The sequence below is a fragment of the Triticum urartu genome, chromosome 6A, assembly GCF_056163025.1.
Source record: "Triticum urartu cultivar PI428250 chromosome 6A, HENAU_Tu73, whole genome shotgun sequence".
Taxonomy (NCBI): domain Eukaryota; kingdom Viridiplantae; phylum Streptophyta; class Magnoliopsida; order Poales; family Poaceae; genus Triticum; species Triticum urartu.
The window spans coordinates 602,332,978-602,355,593 of NC_141878.1; the positions used below are offsets into that span (position 1 = coordinate 602,332,978).

At 43.0% G+C, this 22,616-nt stretch overlaps 1 protein-coding gene across 1 annotated transcript; it reads left to right on the forward strand.

Moving 5' to 3' along the window:
• The first annotated feature begins 918 nt into the window (after positions 1–918).
• Positions 919–22,066, forward strand: LOC147967151 (G-type lectin S-receptor-like serine/threonine-protein kinase SD1-1). Its single transcript, XM_087531057.1, has 10 exons — positions 919–1,044; positions 1,789–1,946; positions 2,039–2,294; positions 12,629–12,851; positions 12,940–13,060; positions 14,484–14,621; positions 15,163–15,615; positions 15,717–15,805; positions 21,510–21,572; positions 21,988–22,066. Exons 2-10 carry the CDS (start codon positions 1,791–1,793, stop codon positions 22,064–22,066), a joined length of 1,578 nt encoding a protein of 525 aa, XP_087387183.1. The 5' UTR covers positions 919–1,044; positions 1,789–1,790.
• The last annotated feature ends 550 nt before the right edge of the window (positions 22,067–22,616 follow it).

Sequence of the window (22,616 nt, forward strand, 5' to 3'; positions counted from 1 at the left end):
CGATTTGAAAATATGAAAATGGAAGTGGTAAGAGCACTACCCGATCCGCATCCGATTCGTTTCCACCCCTACTCATCACCATAGGCCAATTAGCCACAAGCAGGCTGCAGAGGCGGAGCTTCATTTTCCGGGGCTCATGGCGGCGGGACATGGGGAACGGGCGCCGACGGTCATTTAGACTAGGTTTAGAGTACACTTTAGTTGAAATATGTCAAAATGTAATGAATTTGCTCTAGTTTAGATGAAAAACATCTGGTTTTATGTAAACAATATGCAAGTATGTATGAATATCGTCTTGTTTGTTTAAATATGCATCAAATTTGTTAATTTTATTGAATTTTCTCATAATTGTAGCCGTGCATATACGGCTAGCTTTGGGTGGCCGGCTACCGGCATCTGTGTCGGGACATGCGGTGTCCAGTTTTGGGGTCGGCCTTGGAGATGCCTAAGATGGTTATTGGCCCCAGGGCCATCACGTGCATCACCGGCCACTCACTGGATGATGAGCTTGTTATACTAAACGTAAAGAGTACTCTGTTTAGTCTTCTTAATTGCACCAGGTTCGAGTCAAGTTAACAGACCCCATAGCTCTTCTTGCCCTCTCATTTTTACTCAACTGCCAGATCTTTGTAGATGTAGAGGCAGATCTTTACAGATATAAAAGAGTACTCTATTTTCTTGGAAGTGCAATTTAGTTTTCTTAATTTTATGAGTAAAGCTTAACAGATATGGTGCCTCTTCTTGCCCCTTGATTTCTGCCCAAGGTCGGATCCTGATAGACATTTGCCGTATAATCTAATGCTCCCTCACGTGGTATTGCGTGTATCCCAGTGGGCTATCACGTGAAGGCATTGGAACTGTTAAATAAACATTCTATGGACTGTTGTGTTTGGTCTTCTTACTTACAGCCCGCAGGTACTTAGACCACATCTCTTCATTTATATCCAATCTCGTCTGGTAGGCAGGTAGATCCAATCTCGTCTTGAACCTCTCTTCATTTGTATCCAACCTAGAAACTTACCTGCATACCTGAAGTTCTTCCAGGTTAGTATTCCATTTCTTCGTCTGCTTCGCATGTATGTTCTTTCGAAATCTATCTTTGATAGCATAAATGCATTTTACAGCAACATATTGGCCAAATATATGAATTATCGAGGAACTAATGTCCCAGTCATTTCCAAAGGAAATCCTTTGTTCCTAGACTACGATCCGTAGACGAAGTCTTCTCTTTTGGGAAACATCCAAATAGATTTTAGAACAACCATGTTTTTGAAATTTTAGTAACTAGTCCAAGAAACGGGTATAGTACTTCCAAATTGCTACGAGAGCATGGACTGTGATATTATTACACAACTTGTCATGTTTCTATGTTCTAGCTCAACTGAGCCATACTAATTGAATAGCACATCCGTTGTGGCATATCACTGCTTGAGATCTTTTGTCGCAATGCTCCTAATCCTATATTGTATCCGGATGAGAAATATTTGTGAGATACATTGTATAACATCGTACTAATTGATCGCTAGGAATCTGCAATGCTTCTGACAGTTGAATAACTCTGCCCTGTATTGAAAGAACTATCACATTTCCGTCATGCAATTAGTAATATTTTCGTACAAATTCTTACTGAGAACATATATATATATATATACATATATATACATATATATATATACATATATATATATGTATATACATATATATATATATATATGGAGTGTATCTAAGCAGAGGAACCAACATTACACTGTATTTGATCTTAATCCATAGGGTATTCTTGTATTATAGAAATGGATGATGATCAAGCACGTGAATTTGAAGCACTGGAGGGCATACTGAGTGATCCAAGTGCAGAGCCGATCAGGCTATCTTATGGACTTATGAAATTCATCAGAGAAAACTTTTCAAATGAAATTGGTCGTGGTGCATTTGGAGTTGTTTATAAGGTATGGTTTGTTCTCAACTGCCTCACAAATGGTAAAATTTCAGAAATTTTCCATGGTGTGCCAAAATAGTGCTAACAGCATGGCTAAAACAGGGAGAATTGCAAAATGGGGTGGTTGCTGTGAAGATGTCTAACGCGTATAGTGTTACTGATAAGCAATTCATGGATGAGGTCAAGTGTTTAAAGAGTGCAAATCACAAGAATATAGTAAGATTTCTAGGCTATTGTGCAGATACAAAAGAGGAAATCATGCCATTGGATGGAACATTTGTGATGGCAGGGCAGCGGTATAGGTTGCTTTGTTTTGAATATGTTCCTGAAGGAAACATTCGGGAGTATCTTCAACAAGGTAAGTACTGCTTTACAACTTCATTGCTCCCTCACTATAAGGATAAGTAGTACGGCTTCTCTTTGAAGTTTGAAGTGACATTTTCTTAGGTATAGCCTATTTTAAAGACGTAAACCAACTTTGGAATTTGATCACAAATAAACTCCTGCATTAGTTATTTTTTCTCATGATTACTTTTGTAGTCTTATTTCCCGTCGTCGATAAAATAGTTTCCCATCAGGTACATAAAGAAAGATTTGATCTATTGCCCTGTTCTCCTTCTCCCATTGATCATATGTGCTGCCCTGTGAAACTTCCATGTGGGGCCCAGGGCCACCTTCAATTGAGGCTTTGATCATTTGTGCTGCCCCGTGAAACTTCCACGAGATAAGGCAGGGAAAATGATCAAACCACGAAATAAAACGGGGCAAATGGAGTGAGTTGTCACACATGAGCAAAAGACAAGAAGGAGCGAGTTGGCCCTCCATCACACATTAACGGGTGGGCTTAGGTTATTTTTTTGTGAACCGTCTCTTACTAGTGCAAAGTATCTCACCGATATACTACCATAGTTAGAGCATCTACAATCGGCATCCTCAAATCCCCTCGAATGTCCGCGGATGTGCCCGGTCAATGATCGGACATGAGGGAGAAGAAAAAAAAAGTGATCCTACTAGACTCCTCATATCATCCCTATACGTCTGGATTGTCTGGGAACCCTTATATTGGGGACAAATATAGAAAGGATACGAGGGCTCGCAGACGCGCCCGGTTAGCCCGCCACGTAAGACGCGGCCCACCCCGGACCATTTTTTCTATTTTTTATTCATTCTTTTCTTTCTCTCTTTTCATCTCCAACAGTCACGTGCAAGTGACCGGACATATGAGGGAGAAAATGGGTGTGGTTATATGAACGGACAAATAAGGGCTCAAAACGGACATGCTCGATCACTGACCAGGCGCTTTCGCGGACGTTTAGGAACCCAGATTTGCTAAGTCCAGCAATAGATGCTCTTAGTGCACATGTGTGGCCTTGATATCGATTCCAATGAATTTTATACATAAAAAACATTCTAATTTATATGTTAAAATTCCAAGTTAGAAGTGCAAAATATTTTGGGCTCAAATATTCCTAGAGGGTGCTAGGTTTATATTTAGCCGTGGCTTAAAAACTGGAATGTAACAGCTTGGAAGTGCACAAGATCTATTATAGGAAAAACGACAAACCTCCAAGGAACTGGTGATTGGTCTTATTTGCCGAAATTTGAAATCAAAGTAAAAGAATAAAGGATTGCACTTGTGGAGGACATGCCCATGGTTCTCTCAACTCTTAAAACTTGAATTTTTTTATCTCTGAAGCAACTAATTCGATTGACAATCTATTTTTGTTGTTGGCTTAGTTGCGATGGGACTCTGAAACATGATCTCATACCAAATTAATGTCATTTACTTGCTAGATTAATTGAGAATTATAATTACTCAGGCACCAGCAACTCCGGCCGCACGATGCCGCCGCCGCCGCCGCCTGGCCCGGGCCTTGCGGCCGCTGGCGATGTTTCCATGTGCGCTGCCCAGGCGTACTATCGACCTCTTGCGGCCTCGTCCGCCCGCTTGCTGCTGGATCCTCGTATCCATGGCAGCCCTGCATGTGATCAGATCGGAAAGAAGTCACAGGAAAGACGCACACTCGCATGGAGGCGGGAATCTGATGACACCACTACCCTTGACCCCTCTTCCAGGGACACCGACGGGAGGGCTGCTGCACGCGCCACGAACCATCAGGGGACCGGAGAAAAATATCTTAAACCTGGCGATCCACCAGATGGTGTCCGCTCATCAGTTGTGCGTTCTCTGAAGATGAAGATAGCAGCAACAAGGAAGACGCTCGTGCTATCGGGGGAGTCTGAACATGGGATGCGTACAGTGAACTCAGAGGTCGGTGGGGGCGAGAACGGAACTTCCTTGCTGGATGCTCCGGGCCCCGACTGATGGGGAATCTGTGAACCCGGCAGGGACGAAAGGCAAGAAAATCACTGGGATGGAACAAGGACATTGGGAGGCAACCGGCCCAGGGGCCGCCGGTAACCTGACGGGGCCTAGTGCGGCGCCCCGTCAGGAGCAATGATAGGTCTGAGCTGGAACTGCCGAGGAATCGGGGGCGCCTCGACAGTTCGTGATCTCATCGCCCTCGTCCAGAGTCATCGCCCGCAGTTTGTTTTCCTATGTGAAACTAGACAAAGCTCACAAAAAGTTCGTCGCCTTCGCCATCGCCTAGGCCTACGTGGTTTTTGCGGCATGAGCAGTGATGGTCAAAGTGGTGGTTTAGCGCTGTTTTGGAATGATCAGTTGTCAGTGGAGATTAAAGATCAGAATGCTAGAATTATTGATGCTAATATCCGTGCTTCCCCGTCCGACCCCTTGTGGCGCCTAACCTGTGTATATGGGGAACCTCGAACAGAAAATCGACACCGTATGTGGTCCATAATGTCAGAGTTGCGAGCTACCAGCGATCTCCCGTGGATGCTCATGGGGGACTTCAACGAAGCTCTTTGGCAGTGTGAACATATGTCAGCCACCCCTCGTCTGGCTAGCCAGATTGCAGCTTTCCGAGAGGTGGTACAGGACTGTGAACTCCATGACCTTGGTTTCTCTGGTGTTCCATTCACTTACGACAATAAGAGAAGAGGAACAGCAAACGTAAAGGTCAGACTGGATCGGGCTCTAGCTGATGATCGATGGAGAGATATCTTCTCAGATGCGAGCGTGGTACACCTGGTGTCCCCCTGCTCGGACCATTTGCCACTCTTAATCCACCTACAAAAGGAGGAGCTCTTGCCAAAACGCCGACGTACCAGCCAGTACGAAATATTTTGGAAGCGTGCTGGCGAACTCCCAGAATTAATACAGAGGGCGTGGGATGCAACAAAGACCAGCGGCAACCTGGCGTCGGTCACTGCAGGGCTGAGCCAGGTGATGGAGAATCTGCAGGGCTGGAGCAAACGAAAATTTGGGAATATTTTGCGAGAGCTTGATAGCACTCGTAGGAAACTTGACCAGTTGTTGCAAACCAATGGAGATCAGCTGGAGATTAGAAGACTCTCTGATAGCATGAACGAACTGCTATATAAAGAAGAGCTCCTTTGGCTGCAGCGATCGAGGATTAATTGGCTCAAAGAAGGCGACCGAAATACAAAGTTCTTCCATAGTAATTCTGTATGGCGGGCTCGAAAGAACAAGATTAAGAAGCTAAAAAATGATGAGGGAGTATGGCAGTCTAACCCCTCGGTCATGGAGTTGATGGCCTCTTCTTTTTTCAAGGAGTTGTTCACTAGAGACCCATCTTTGAATGCAGACGAAATCATTAGCCTACTGGAGAAGAAAATAACGGGTGAGATGAATGACTCACTTTGTAAAGAATTCTCTGAGGAAGAAATCTCCGATGCGCTGTTTCAAATAGGCCCCCTAAAGGCTCCGGGGCCGGACGGGTTCCCGGCGCGTTTCTACCAAAGGAACTGGGCAGTCTTGAAGGACACGGTTGTTGCGGCGGTTAGACTGTCCTTTGCTACAGGACACATGCCGTCAGAGACTAACTCCACGGCAATTGTGTTAATCCCAAAATCAGACCAGCCGGAGACCCTAAGAGAATTTCGACCGGTCAGTCTATGTTCAGTGCTCTATAAAATAGTGGCTAAATGCTTGGTGAACAGACTTCGGCCGATTCTTGGCGATATTATATCCTTGAACCAAAGCGCCTTTGTCCCCGGGCGTATGATCACTGATAATGCTTTGGTAGCATTTGAATGCTTCCATGCAATTGAACACTGCAAAAAGGAACATGAATCCTTTTGTGCATATAAGCTGGATTTGTCTAAGGCATATGACAGGGTTGATTGGGACTTTCTTAGAAGAACGATGCAGAGTTTGGGTTTCGCTCCCCGATGGGTGGAATGGATAATGTCCTGTGTAACCTCGGTGAGCTACTCGGTAAAATTCAACGGAACCCTTCTTGATTCGTTCGTCCCATCCAGAGGTCTTCGCCAAGGTGATCCACTATCTCCCTTTTTGTTCTTGTTTGTCGCTGATGGACTTTCTGCTCTCCTGCACCGTGAAGCAACCCAGGGTACTATCACTCCGCTCAAAGTATGCCGTCGAGCTCCGGGGATTTCTCACTTGTTGTTTGCTGATGACACCTTGTTGTTGTTCAAAGCTAAAAGTGAACAGGCAGAAAGGGTAAAACATGTTCTGGAGGTGTATGCTAGAGGGACCGGCCAAGTGATCAACCCTCATAAATGCTCCATGTTGTTTAGTCCTGGTTGTCCAGCCGCAGTTCAAGAAAGTATTAAAGGTACACTCGAAGTTACCCAGACGACTTTTGAAGCGAAATACCTCGGCCTCCCAACGCCGGACGGAAGAATGAGTAAAGGGAAACTTAAAAGTCTCCAAGAGAAGTTAGCAAAGAGCTTGATGGAGTGGGGCGATAATCATATTTCCCTAGGTGGAAAGGAGATAAAAATTAAAGCTATTGCTCAAGCTCTCCCGGTTTATATCATGAGTGTGTTTAAGGTACCGGCTGGCCTCTGTGACGAGCTTACGAAGATGATTCGCCGCTTTTGGTGGGGTGCAGAAAAAGGTAAGAGCAAAACCCATTGGGTAAGTTGGGATAGTATGTTGCGACCCAAGGGAAGAGGGGGGATGGGGTTTAAAGATCTAAGATTGTTCAATCAGGCCTTGTTAGCACAACAGGCGTGGCGTCTAATTCAGTTCCCAGAAAGTCTTTGTGCACAGGTCTTGCGAGCTAAGTACTACCCGGCTGGTTCCATCACAGACACGGTCTTCACGGGTAACGGCTCCTCGACGTGGAATGCTATTGAGTATGGCCTTGAGCTAGTAAAGCAGGGCTACATATGGCGAGTCGGTAATGGCGCAGACATTCGCATCTGGCGAGATCCTTGGATTCCAAGGGGCCCAACCTTTAAACCAATTACAGCGAAGCGTCGGTGTAGACTGAAGTGGGTTGCTGATCTTCTGACAACCAACGGATCCTGGAATACCACACTTCTTAGGCAACACTTCTTCCCAGCAGATATCACGGAAATTTTGAAGATCAAACCATCTCGCCGTTCAGCAGCGGACACGATTGCATGGCAGCCGGATAGACATGGTCGATTCTCAGTGAGGTCTGCGTACAATATGGCTCGGGATGCGATCATGGCCGGACAGGGAATTGGGGAGTCGAGTACTAGACCTGATGGATCAAGACTGGCATGGAAGTTGCTATGGACGTGTGGAGCTCCACCCAAGGTCTGCGTTTTTGCATGGAAAGCAGCTCGGGAGGCGCTAGCTACTCAAGATAATAAGAGGCGTCGTCATATGGAACCCGTGGGAACTTGCACCATATGTGGACAGGAAGATGAGACGGTTCACCATGCACTGATTAGATGTCCTCATGCCCGAATTCTATGGGAGGAAATGAGACTTGTGTGGGATCTACCGGATGTTGAATCTCTTCGGAGGAACGAGCCAGATTGGTTGTTGATGCTGATGCATGAGCTGAATGAGATACAGCGCATGCTTGTTCTAATGGTGCTATGGCGGGTTTGGCACGTTCATAATGAGCTTACACATGATAAACCAATGATTCCAATTGAAGTCTCCAAACACTTCCTATGTGGATATGCTGAGTCGCTACTTATGATAAAACATTTCCCACGTTCAGACCCCACCAAAGGAAAACATCCGGCCCTGTTAGATGGCTGCATTCTTCAGAGTTCCAGCGAGATGATGCGGCCAGCCGTGGAAGCTTCCTGGGAACCCCCGCCCAATGGCCACGTCAAGCTGAACTTTGATGGGTCGTATGTTGTAGCAGATGGGTCTGCGGGGGCGGGAATGGTGCTTCGCGACCACAATGGCGAGGTCATTTTCACAGCATGCAGGTGGATCTTCAACTGTCCAGGGCCACTGGAGGCTGAGCTTGCTGCCTGTGAGGAGGGGCTAAGACTGGCCCTTCATTGGTCCGACAAGCCGCTCATGGTGGAGTCCGACTGTGCTGAGCTCATCTCGCTAATTAGTGCGGGCACGGTGGATCGTTCCAGTAACATGTTTCAGGCTGCAGAAATTTTGGAGCTACTCAAGGAACGACAATCACAAATCCAAAGATTAGTCGGACTCAGAACAAAGCTGCAGATGCCATGGCAGCTATAGGACGTAGACAGCAACGCACAGCATGTTGGCTTGCAAATATCCCTCAGGAGATTAGCATTATCATCATGAATGATTGTAAAATGGTTATCAATTAATTAATGAAATGCTTTTCCCCCCCCAAAAAAAAGAGAATTATAATTACTCAGTTACAAGGTTAGTGAATAGGAGGGGAGTGGGCCCAGGCACCATGTCCAGTCGCCAAAGGGTTTGGGCGCCTAGGGGGGGACCTAGGTCTTTGGGCCACCTCTAGTCCCTCCGCTGGCTCATGGCTTCATTTGGTCAAAAACTCTTACTCGCTTTTTTTTTCTGATGACGAAGTTTTTCGCATGAAACATAACAACATAGAAAGTCTGGTGAAGCAACATCAGTCTCATTATTATTATTTATTCATTGGAGAAAATTTTGAGGGCAAAAGCTATACAAAAGTGTTCAGAAAAATAGATGTGTTTAAGATGTATAGTGTCCTAGGCTGAATCCCCGCATCTCGTGGGTCGCCCTGCGGCTCACAAGGCGACCCCAACCACCCCCTCCTCCATGCTCCTCCCCCTCGCCGCCGGCGGCGGCGGCCTCCGGCCAGCCTGCGACGGCGGCGGGCCGCCCCTTCCCCCTCCTTCTTCCCTCCACTGCTCCCTGGAGCGCGCATTCCCGCACATCGGCGACCCCCTTCCGGATCTTGAACCCTCCTCCTTCTCCCCACTAACCGTGGCTTGCCTGGGGTGGCACGACTGTCAGCGGGCACGGGGGTGGTGTGGGATACGACCACTCACCCCTGCTGCTGCGTCTCTTCGCGTATGGGCCGGTGGTCGTGGATGTGGTTCCCGACCGCCGCTGGATCTGGCTAGCGGTCGTGGATGGGGTTCCCGGCCGCCGTTGGATCTCGCAGGGTTCAGTGGATTCGGGGCATGGCCCTCCTCTCATCAATGGCCCTTGTGGCTGATTTTTTGGGCACGCTGCAACTCAGATCTCGGTCTTGGGTCTCCTTCGTGTGGCGAAAGGTGCAAACTTTTGGGTAGTTGTGGGTGGCGGAGTTGCGCTAGTGCGGCAGCTAGGGCGACCAGATGTGCGCTCGCGGTCCATCGTCTGGTGGTGGTGGGTGAGGGTGGATCTCCTCGGTCACCGGAGCGGCGGCTCCGGATGGTAGGTGTGGCAGCTGAAGGAAATATGCCCTAGAGGCAATAATAAAGTTATTATTTATTTCCTTATTTCATGATAAATGTTTATTATTCATGCTAGAATTGTATTAACCGGAAACATAATACATGTGTGAATACATAGACAAATAGAGTGTCACTAGTATGCCTCTACTAGACTAGCTCGTTGATCAAAGATGGTTATGTTTCCTATTCATGGACAAAGAGTTGTCATTTGATTAACGGGATCACATCATTAGGAGAATGATGTGATTGACATGACCCATTCCATTAGCGTAGCACACGATCGTTTAGTACGTTGCTATTGCTTTCTTCATGACTTATACATGTTCCTATGACTATGAGATTATGCAACTCCCGTTTGCCGGAGGAACACTTTGTGTGCTACCAAACGTCACAACGTAACTGGGTGATTATAAAGGAGCTCTACAGGTGTCTCCAAAGGTACATGTTGGGTTGGCGTATTTCGAGATTAGGATTTGTCACTCCGATTGTCGGAGAGGTATCTCTGGGCCCTCTCGGTAATGCACATCACATAAGCCTTGCAAGCATTACAACTAATATGTTAGTTGTGAGATGATGTATTACGGAACGAGTAAAGAGACTTGCCGGTAACGAGATTGAACTAGGTATTGGATACCGACGATCGAATCTCGTGCAAGTAACATACCGATGACAAAGGGAACAACGTATGTTGTTATGCGGTCTGACCGATAAAGATCTTCGTAGAATATGTAGGAGCCAATATGAGCATCCAGGTTCCGCTATTGGTTTGACCGGAGACGTGTCTCGGTCATGTCTACATTGTTCTCGAACCCGTAGGGTCCGCACGCTTAACGTTACGATGGCAGTTTCATTATGAGTTTATATATTTTGATGTACCGAAGTTTGTTCGGAGTTTCGGATGTGATCACGGACATAACGAGGAATCTCGAAATGGTCGAGACATAAAGATTGATATATTGGACGGCTATACTCGGACACCGGAAGTGTTCCGGGTGATTTCGGAGAAAACCGGAGTGCCGGAGGGTTACCGGAACCCCCCTGGGAGAAGTAATGGGCCTTATGGGCCTTGGTGGAGAGATAGAGAGGGGCGGCCAGGGTGGGCCGCGCGCCCCCTCCCCCTCTGGTCCGAATTGGACTAGGAGAGGGGGGGGGGCGCCCCCCTTTCCTTCTCCCTCTCCCCCTTCCTTTCCCCCTCCTAGTAGGAGTAGGAAAGAGGGGAGTCCTACTCCTACTAGGAGGAGGACTCCTCCTCCTTGGCGCGCCCACAAGGACCGGCCGGCCTCCCCCCTTGCTCCTTTATATACGGGGGCAGGGGGACACCCCATAGACACACAAGTTGATCTTCGTGATCGTTCCTTAGCCGTGTGCGGTGCCTCCCTCCACCATATTCCACCTCGGTCATATCGTTGCGGTGCTTAGGCGAAGCCCTGTGACGGTAGAACATCAAGATCGTCACCACGCCGTCATGCTGACGGAACTCCTCCCCGACGCTTTGCTGGATCGGAGCCCGGGGATCGTCATCGAGCTGAACGTGTGCTAGAACTCGGAGGTGCCGTAGTTTCGGTGCTTGATCGGTCGGGTCGTGAAGACGTACGACTACATCAACCGCGTTGTCATAACGCTTCCGCTCTCGGTCTACGAGGGTACGTAGACAACACTCTCCCCTCTCGTTGCTATGCATCACCATGATCTTGCGTGTGCGTAGGAATTTTTTTGAAATTATTACGTTCCCCAACAGCAGCATCATTCCAGCGGGTGCCATTGCGCGGGTGCTCATGTGTTCTCTCGGCTGTTTGGGCGGCGAGGTGGCTCACTCTAGAGGCGTCCGTTATGGGGGTGTCGTCTCCGTTACCTCCCCGCTCTGTTTTGGTCGTCGTCTACATCTCTCCTTGTCGACCATGGCGGGTGGATCTCGGTGGTGGGGGTCATGTCCCGGGCGAAAGCTTTGCCTGACTTTGTCTGTGCCAATGACAGCGACACTCTTGTGCGTCGTTCCCTCCCCGGAGGTGTCATTGTGGGTGGCCCTCGTCCCCCATGGGCTCTGGGTGAAAACCCTTGTCTGGCATGTTCCAGACCGGACGGTGGCGGAGCCCTGTTGTCGTTCCCTTCTTGGAAGCTCCGTTTTGCGAGCAAGGTTCTATTGTTCTGGTAGTCGTGTTAGTTCGTGGATGACAACTTCTTCTCTTCGTGTGACGGTTCCATGCTTCGATAGTGGTGCCCTCTCGGCTAGGTCTGACGAGGTGGTTGTGTTCGAATGTCTCCCTTTGGGGTCTTGGCTTCAGGGTCCAGTTGCCCTCTAGGGAGTTGAGCATTCCAATGTCCGACGGTGTGGCGCCCTTCGAGCCAGGGTGAGGAGCAGGGGGCTCCTTTCGGTTTTGGAAGAGGTTGGCCTGTTGCATCGGGCGCCCAGGTGATGACAAAGACATAGCCTCCTTCGACGGCTGGCATCCATCGCGAGGTTGCCTCCTTCTCGGCTTGGGTCCTTCGATCATGTTTGAGGGCCCCAATGCCTTGTTGTCTTTGTTTTCGGGCTTTGTTGCTGCTCCAGGGCACCCTTGTATCACGCAGTAGTTTGTTCTTTGCGTTTTTCTGTTGGTATGGTGTTGTGTTGTATCATTGGTTGTAAGGGTTTCATTAATTTAAAGCCGCGCGCCAGCCTCTTTCTTCTTATAAAAATGTATAATGTCCTAGGGAATGCACCCCATCGGTAATTACTACAGTGTTGTGCGGGAAAATGAACCTGTCAGTGCTAAAAAAATACGAGTGGCCGGTTCCACTGTATGCACGTGATCTATCACCCATAAGGACTTCAGTAGCGAGGGCAGGGGTAGAGATGGGAAAGTTGAAAGCTATTATCTGTAGTTGTGGTCTCATGCATGCACGATGGACAACCCCTAATATATTTTCTTAGCTTAAATTTATATGTCATGCAGAATTCACAGACATGAACGAAGAATATACTACAAAGTCTGAACGATCTTATGCTTGGTTTTGTAGAGAAAGCTCAAGGAGACGACTGGTCTACACGCTACAATATGATTAGGGGAATTTCTCAGGGTTTGCACTTTCTACATGACAAGCAAATTAGTCATCTAGACTTGAAACCAGAAAATATTATGTTGGATGCTGACATGGAACCAAAAATTACTGATTTTGGTTTATCAAGACTCTTAGATCAAGGGCAATCCAAGATGATTACTAAACACATAGTGGGAACATTGTAAGCTAAGCGGCATCTTGCTATGTCTATTTTTTAATTGGCTTTTTGTGATGATATATCAGATTAACTATCAAAACAATGGATGCAGACGATATATTGCACCAGAAGTCATAGATAAAGGAGAAATATCACTCAAATCGGACATATATGCTCTGGGCATCATTATCATAGAACTTTTAACCGGGATCAGCATGATAACTCTTGAGAATGTAAGGAGAATCTAACTTAGCCTGCTAGTCGAATCTGTTGAACTATGGGAAAATCTGTTATTTGTACTACTATCGTTATGTAGAAATTTATTTACTCAATCACCATTGCACAACGTGGACCACTCCTTCCGATGAATATTTGAGTAGAAAAAATATTCTAGAATGATTTTACTGATAAAATTATATGAGCAGCATCTGACAAGCCTAAGATTTTAGTTTAACTAGATGATATCCCGTGCATTATTGAGGAAATTGGTTGTAATATATATCAATGAATTTTGGATGTATGAAACATGAATATGTGGACTAATAATATATGAACTAACACAAAATATGTATGATATTTCATATTTTAATATTTTATAGTTAAAAAGATAATAGAATATAAGTAGCATAATATACCGGAAAAAATTCCCATGCATGTTGACATGAGTCATTGGTGACGTGTCATGAGTGGTGAGATGAGGTGTGTGCATATTGAAATAAACATAAGTTGTGACTATAAGCTAATAATGAAACACGTTTTCCCATGCATGTTGTTGTGGGTCTTTGATGAGGTGACATGTGTGCATGTTAAGATAATAGAAGTAATGAGGATCAACTATTTAGATATATAGAATTAGTGGTATATAAATGGCGAAAATTTAATACACACTTTTCTGAAAAAAGGTTGTCCTGAATAAACTCGATCATATAGTGTCTCTATCAAGTTTACCGCTGAGAAGGGGTGTGCAGAGACTACTCCGTTTCAGAGTTGTTTGTACAATCTGTATTTTCATGTAGGTACATATATATGAAGTAGGTTTTGCACACTCAAGTTGATTTGCACCATAAAATATATCTCCTCTATTTATAAGGTAAAAGTTGTGATTTTTTGGAAAACATTAAAAAATATTAGTAATCATATACCACGTACAGTTGCAAAACTTGACGTGAAAATATGACTACATGGTTCCCGCATTACAAAATTCATACATTTATTCTACATATATTAGTGGACCGTATGCTATCCAGAATGTGATTCTATTTGTACAGTGTTGCAAGCCGCAATATATTTGCACCAAAGTTTGAAATTGTACATATTAGCATGATAAACACTAGATATTCGTTCGACAAAAAATATCATGACTCTCTGAAGTTTACCAAGAGCAAAGAGAATACAGCCCAAAGCAGTTAGAAATAAGCATTCCACTAAATAGTATGCTCATATGACGGTTTTCTTTACGTTTAGGCTCACCATTTGTCTACAATTTATTTTCTTTCAGCAATACAAATTTATTTCAGATAACTATCACAACTTGTCAAGTAAATCACGACATAATAAATGTGTCTGCAATGTACATATGTTGTTTATTTCCTTGTTATGTTCAAATACATATGCATGCTAGAGTGCTGCCAATGCATGTCTATTCTTATTTTGCAGTGGGAGGAATCATTATTCATTGTGGACTGCCCACGAGCAAGGAGGTGCACTGAAATAGCTCGAAACTGCACGGACCCCAACAAACATAATAGACCTACTGTGCGTGAAATAATTAGTGACCTAGACGAGCTGGAGAGTGTGATATTCCACGGTCTTCCATAAACCAAGTACGTATGACTAATTCAAGGCAGAGCTGTCGCTTTTGAGGAATGATTGTTCGTTCAAATTCCACTCTTCAATGCATAATCTGGTCCCTAATTAGCCTGCTTAATTATATGGGAAAGTTTTGTTTTTTGCCACTCTAGATTTTGCCTATTTTCCTTATGCCACTCTAGATTTTGCCATTTCACTTTTGTCACTCCTAGTTTTTGACAATTATCACAATTGCCATTCTCGTGGACTTTGTGTATGCGTTGGGGTTGGGAGCATGGTTGTAACTTATTGTATTTTCTATCCTCATGATGTTTTATTATATAAGAGCGTTTAGATTATTAAAATAGTGGTCTAAATGCTTTTATATTAGTTTACGGAAGGAGTATTAAAGAACATATTTTATCAAAACAATGCATGACTCCGCACTCATCTACTAGTTCTTTTCTTTTTCGGGGGACTCATCTAGGAGTACTAGTTCTTTTCTCTTTTGAGGGACTCATCGACTAGTTCTTGGTAGTACATGCAGGTCACTCACACCGCGTTCCCTGGGAATGAGCTGCTGGATGTGTACCCTCTGGAGCTCAGGTTCCTCTTCAAGCCAAACATGCCAAGGATGTCCTGTAAACTGAACGCGATCAACAAGACAAATAGTGTAGTCATCTCGGCGATTATACAGGGAAATCTCACGGGCGACGATGATGAATATCTGCAAGTTTTGTATCCAATGAGCACTATGGTTATCACAGTACACGTGGACGTGGAAGAAGAGCTTCTTCTTTCAGGCAAGGACAAGTACGAGATACTGATGTTAATAGCAAGAGGGTGGGATGACGAATACGACCTCGGGGAGCAGATATCATCTTTGTGCAGACACTCGCCCGAAGATATCGGGAAGGCAGCCCAGGAGTTGTTTGGGTGGGAGCTGCACAGGGCGATGTTGACGGGTGTCGTCGCCGTTCCCGAGGATCACAATCGAGCCGTAAGTATATGATATGCTTAAATTACTGCTATACTACTAATTATGTTTGCTCTAGGCTATGACTATGGTTCATAGGTAATGTGGTTGCATGCATGTATCAGTTAGTGGCGGATACGAATTGTACCTGGGAAGATGATCGTGATTATTATGATTCTGTCATTTTCATGGATGTGCATCCCACGGAGCCATGGTAAGTATATTTATATTAATCCGATCGACCAGTTTGTGTATGTCAACATCGGACTTTTCTTTTTGAGAGAAGATGACTTTTTTTTGAGGGAAGATGTCAACAACGGACTTAGTATGTATAATCTTGGAAAATACACGGGAGCTCTCGGGTGCTCCGCACCCCTATACGAAACACATTCGTAAAAAATTCCCAGAAAATCAAAAAAAATATAAAATTTCGGGATGTCAAACCTGGTTTCCCAATCTACTTCCGTGTGAAATTTCGTGAAAAAAAATACCTAAAAACGTATCCGTGGCGAAGGAATTACTGCCTGGAAAAAAAGTACCCAAACAGTGTTTTGCTATACATAGGAATTTTGTCTTTTTTGTCGCGAATACATTTCATGGTATTTTTTTCACCAAATTTCAGACGGGAGTACAACCACGTTTGATGTCCCAAAATTCCAGATTTTTTTTCAAATTTCTCGGTAGTTTTTTTCCTGGTATTGTACGTATAGGGGTGCGGAGCACCCGAGAGCTCTAAATCCTCTTCCGTATAATCTTTCTACTCCCTCTCGCTGAGTTTATAAGTCGGGCACAGATTTTTATATCTTCAATTTGACTAAGAAAAAAGTGTCTAATACACAATAAAAAAACAATGTGTAGAAACTTTATTTGACAACGAGTCTAAAAATATTTTTTTGTGTGGAATATAACAGATGTTTCTCTAGTTAAATTGAAGACCTAAGAATGTATGCCGAACTTATAAACCCAACTGGATGTAGTATCTTCTTAATTTTCCTCTTATCTAACATGCACAGGGTATTGATTTTTGAAAGGCAAGGCAATATTAACATTTGGAACTGGCAGACCAATGAGAAAATAGGAGAAATTAAGGCGGAGCCTGACAGTACCGAAAATAAAGTGGCTCAATTTATTGCTAGAAAGCAGTGGGTTGTAATCGGGGACGTGGACGGGTCCATCTCTGTTCGCACATGTCCCACAATGGATCATATCAAGCAATTCAAAGCTCACCGTGAAGGTGTCACTTCACTGGTGGTTCACCCAACTCGGCCATTCCTGCTGTCGTACAGTGATCCCACCTTGTCGCTCAAGATTTGGGACTGGAGCCATCACTGGTCTTGTACCAGAAAATTTAATACCACTTCCCCTGTGAGACAAATCATGTTTAACCCCAAGCATACCAACACCTTCGCTACTTTTCACCAGGATGGGATAACCGTGGTTTGTATTCCCCACTGGCCAACCTTTTTCTACGAGTACTTTTCATTTCCTCTCCTCTATTCCAAAAATTCGATTTAATTTTGATTCTCTGTGCTTGAAATATATACATAGATGTGGAGAATTGGTCATCCCCATCCTATTGCCATCACTCGTGAAAGGAGACATGAAATGAAGTTTTTCACCTACATTGGCGATCGGCATCTCATTGCTATTGCTGCAACAAATTTCATATGCGTAAGGGCATTCCATACCCAAGAGCATGATAGTGTAATCTATGTGCATAAACACGTACATATATATATATATACATATATATATATATATATATATATATATATATATATATATATATATATATATATACATACATACGTGACACTAATCTGCAGGTGCATTTCTTTTTCCCTTTTCTTTTTTGTGTTGAATCAGATATGGGATTTGCAGAAACAAGAACAAGTGCACACACTCATTAGTCGACAAATGGGTAAAGTCGATGCCATTGTTTGTCACCCAACACGTCCGATATTAGCTACTTCAAGTGAAAACACCGTTTGTCTATGGGACTCCATTGCCTATAGGTATGCAACATATCTGTTATTATTTATTCATTTTCTAAGAAAAACAATAAAGTTGGGGTTCCATCGTACTCCCTCTTTAAACTAATATAAGACATTTAGTGATCTAAAACACCTTATATTAGTTTACAGAGGGAGTAACTCTTACTCCCTAGTAGTTAGCTTACCAACAGAAGATACTGCAATAATAAAGCCACCAGGATTGTTAGTTTCCACTCAAAAACTATTTTCTCGTGGACTGTAATATGTACTCGTTGATGAGCGGGCCTAGAAAATACTCCCTCAAATAACAAAAGGAAGGCTTAGCTTGTCTCTCTAAATTCATACTCTTTGATCGTAAATCTCTCATATAATATTATTCAGTGGTTATAAAATTATAATCATATGAAAGCACTTTTAGTATGCATCTAATGATGTCAAATTTGTGTAATATAAATAACATATTATTTGACTAATTAACTAGCAAGGCGTCCCTTGTAAATGTGAGAGCTACATCTTTACTATCCAGATGTGTTTAAAAATAAATCATTATCTTATAGATTTTGTAATGTGCAACTAAAAACAATAATGATGTATACACTATATGGGATACCACTTGGATTGAAAACTTTGTTAATCATCTTTTGTTTACACACACTAATGATTATTATAAATTAATCCACAAATCAACAATCGTGTTGGTTCACAGGAAAGCACCTACTACTGTAGAATGAGCTATCTTAAGTAGAGTGTACTCACTATTAATTAAATCTATTAGTATGAGCTATCTTAAGTAGAGTGTACTCACTATTAATTAAATATATTGATAGAATCTTCTGCTTTTGTCAGAGTGTGTAGGTTATTGATATTTAATACTCCCTCCATCCGGAAGTGGTTGTTGGAGAAATAGATGTATCTAGACATATTTTAGTTCTAATTACATCCATTTCTATGCATTTCTCCGACAAGTATTTCCGGACGGAGGGAGTATACATTAGAAGATACGAATGATGTAAAAAAAATTGAAAAATTGTTCTTTATGGGATAAATTTTATAAGTACTTTTGTTTATAGGTTTTTTGTTCATGTATATTTCTCTTTAGAGTTTAAGGATTTGTTTTTCACTTTTTGTTACTGAATAAAAAGCCTAAGTTAATTCATTTTTTTTGTAAAATAAATGAAGAAGCATAGATTATATTTTTGTCTAGTCCGATATTTTCTTGGCTCTCATATTCCTCGCCTAAGGCTAGATGCCTCACATGCATACACCCAAAATTGGGCAAGTAAAAATAATGTAAGTGCCAAGTATCCAAACTTGGAATAAAGTTTTAAACCGAACTGACGATAACAATTTGCTTTTGTGATAATTTATAGAATACCTCTCTTTCTTCACGACATATTAAATTTTGAGTAGTACGATTAATTTCAGTGCATAAATAGTAATAACATCATATTATTTGTGACTTATGTTTAGTTTAAATTAGGATAGTCTATCTATTAATTTGGTGAGTGACTGTCCTTTTTCAATCCTTTCGGCCTTGGCTCTGTAGGAGCAAGTGGCTGGTCTACCAATAACAAGGAGTCTACCTCATTGTTCACTGGGTGTGTTACAATAATTCATAGTATATTGTTTTATTGTACTACTAATATTTAAATTGGTAGATTCATGAAATTTATAGCTAGATTACATTAGACCAATTTAGAAGATAGATTGTTTGCTGCGTGGTAGTTGGAATAACAATGTAGCCACCTTCATGCATCGTATGCGCGGTGCCTCAGTTTCAGTGATTATTTCATGGTAACATATAATGTGGTAAATATTTAGTATACTCATTAAATTAAATTCTTAGATGGCAGACTTATTCCTTCAATAATCAATTTGTGTAATGCACATGTAAGTATGGACTAGACGCTTGATTTCCCCAAGGTTGGGTAAACTGCTTGTTTAGAAATGGACCCATGTGGCCTAGCTATGGCATCACATTTCTAAATTTGATCATTTCAAAATAAAATCAAAATTTGACCAAAAAGTATATTCTCAAAAAGTACAGTAATGAAAGATTAACGTGGTGGCACGTGATGTTTCAGCTTCATCCTCCTCAGTCCCTCTGTTTAATAGCGCTACTGGCCATACCTGCCACATGCATATAAACTCACCAAAGACATGACAGAAACTTATCTATTAATTGTGTTCGCCGCTTCACCCGCCTGCTTGCCACCACTTTCCTCCATGCGCCCACCCTCTGCCCCTGTATATAAAATGGCACGGTGAAGCTTCACCTCCGACACACATTCTTTCATCCCCGCCTGCTTGCCTCCAACACCATCTTTGCGCAACACAAAGCCGCCCACAACCCGAAGAACCTCGCTCAGGCGAACGGGCCATCATAGGTGGCGCATGCCGGATCATCCTCCTCACCGTATGACACATTAACTGGGGTTTCCCCTAGCAATGGGTCGACATCGTCCTCCTCCTGTGGCGCCTCAGCATACTCCTCCCATGTTGTTGCTATGTAGGCCTCTATTGTCACCTTGCCCCGGTTGACAAGATGGACGGGCATCAAATGATCGCCTTAGTGCTAGAGTGCTTAGCTCACAAGGAGGCTAGCCGCGCCGCCGAGGAGGATTGTCGTTGCCGCTAGGACGGCCCCTTGACATAACGGAGAAGGAGTACCAGTTAGGAGCTTGCTGCTCGCATGATAGAGGAGGAGCGCCAGTAGGAGCTCGTAGATTGTTCGACGATGACGCTCAACAGACCGAGTATCGTTGCCACTTGGATGCCCACGAGGCACGGTCCACCTCTGACTTGGACTTCGATGAGTACGCCCATTTTGCCCCAATATGTATGAACTAGCTTACCGTTAGTAATGCAAACGTTGTTTGGCTGTTTGTTTCATTCCATGTTTTAGTGCCTCCAATTAGAACTAGAAATTTCAAAAAAATATGGCTCTAATTATTCAACAGGAAGAGAAGAGAACATTTGAACCGTGTGCTACTTGTGTTTCCATCACTTTATTTGTCCTAGTCGCTCATGTGAGTTGGAGTGCTAGACTTTGTTCAGTTGAACATCTAAGCCATTTAAGTACTAACCGAGCAAATGATGTTTATATATATATTTTTTTGTATCACCGAGCTGAAAAATGCATGTTGAGTTGTTGACAATAGTGAAAATGAAACGAACAATCAATATGTCAACATGGTAAACCGAAAAATTAAATCAAAGAAAATACAATAGAAATTCAAAAAAAATCTGATTTTTTTTTTGCATGATAGATGTTTCAGTGCTCAAGGTCCGTGCCGAATTTTAGCTTATCTGGACAACCGAGTAGCTCTTAGCAAAAAAAATAATAATACAAATTTGAGGTCTGTGAAACAATGGACATTTGAGTAGCTGTCGGTTCATTTGGACATCCGAGTAGCTCTTAGCAAAAAAGTCAAATTTGGACATATATATTATGTCTCAACCACATGCACAAAATCCACATGCACATACACAAAACTCATACATATATAGGGCCGCGCCATTTGTCACCCAGGATGAGGAATACTTATTCTTCATCCCTCTCTTATTACATCACTACATCACATTTTTACACCCCGTAAATTTTGTCCTACATCGGAAGTGAAAAGAGAAGTTAAGAAAATGTATGTCAGTCACAAATATATAAATGACGTGACGTAAAAATACGAACATAGAAACTTAGTAAAACAATACATATAAATGCAAATTAGGAGGTCTTATGACTCATATCTTATTTTTCTTATGCCCAATTTTATGTAGTGAATCAATATGAATGTAACTATTTGTATGAAAAATGTATTTTTTTTACATATAAAATGATCCTAAAATTATCTCGGGTGCAAAATAACTTATCATGCACATTGGGTAATGAATAGCACACAACTAACTATGAGCCCGCATTTGCAGTTATATCAAGTCCTACGACATTGCATGTGGTCCTCTAAAGATTGGATTTACAGGTTCAGGAAGGTAATGAATTTTCCTGTTACAATTTTACCTTGTTAATATTTTTTTGATGTATAGAAAAAGGGACATGAAGTTAATCGGAACAAGCTCAGTTAGATACTCCCTCCGTCCGAAAATACTTGTCGAAGAAATGGATGTATAAAACTTGTATCTTTTCCAATCAGGATAAAACCTGTATCCAACATACCCATGAATTTCACAATAGATATTGCAGCTCTGTCTCGAATCTAGTGGAAATCATGCATTATGAAATTAAAAACTGTGCCTAAGACAAGGAATAATTAAGATGTTTAGAAATTAAAAATATTATTTATTTATTTTGCGGGTAGAAATTACAATTATTGAAGGGTCAAATATCTGCGGTGCTAGTTTTTGCCCTTTTAAAGCTTCTAACCCAGAACGTCTCAATTGTTTGTAGACTCGTGGTCGTACACCGTGGTGGAATTTCAGTACTGGATATTGATATGGATATTGGAATTGAAGTTGTATCTCAGTGATGCCTACACAAAGTGTTCCCGGCTGACTATATATATGACTGGTCAAAGTTCCATTTTTATTTATCAAATACTACTTCATGTTAGCAAATAATTCGCTCAGACAGGGTCTCCTCAGTTAAAGCGAACAGAGAAGAGTGATATAGCTACCTCCAAGATCCATCTCTCATTGTTTCCCTTGTCCACATCATCCCGGCTGTATACTAGTAGGCGGTCAACAGAGATAAATTCAAATTTTGTTAAGTGCCAACTTCCATGAACTTCTGTATGTACTACTCCATTTGAGCACTGGAGTAATTCGATAATTCCTTGTACACCAAATTAGCTTCCTAACCATCTGTCTCTCTCTTGTTACCTCACTGCCGCACAGGCAAGCTGGCAGGGCAGCAAAGACATTTGACCCAGAAGCCTTTTTTTTTTAGATAAAGGGTATGTTTTATTGACTCATAATGATTCATTAAGAGGATACAAAATACAATGAGCACATACCCGGCCTCTGAATAGATAGGATGCACACGGTCAACATCAATTCACACATAAACACGCCAACAAC

Bases quoted from the DNA above. Each gene is read 5' to 3' on its own strand.
- LOC147967151 (XM_087531057.1), top strand. From the start codon at position 1,791: ATGGATGATGATCAAGCACGTGAATTTGAAGCACTGGAGGGCATACTG. The intron at 13,061-14,483 runs GTAAGGAGAATC...CTTATTTTGCAG, and splicing joins GCATGATAACTCTTGAGAAT to TGGGAGGAATCATTATTCAT. The intron at 15,806-21,509 runs GTAAGTATATTT...CCGCATTTGCAG, and splicing joins GTGCATCCCACGGAGCCATG to TTATATCAAGTCCTACGACA.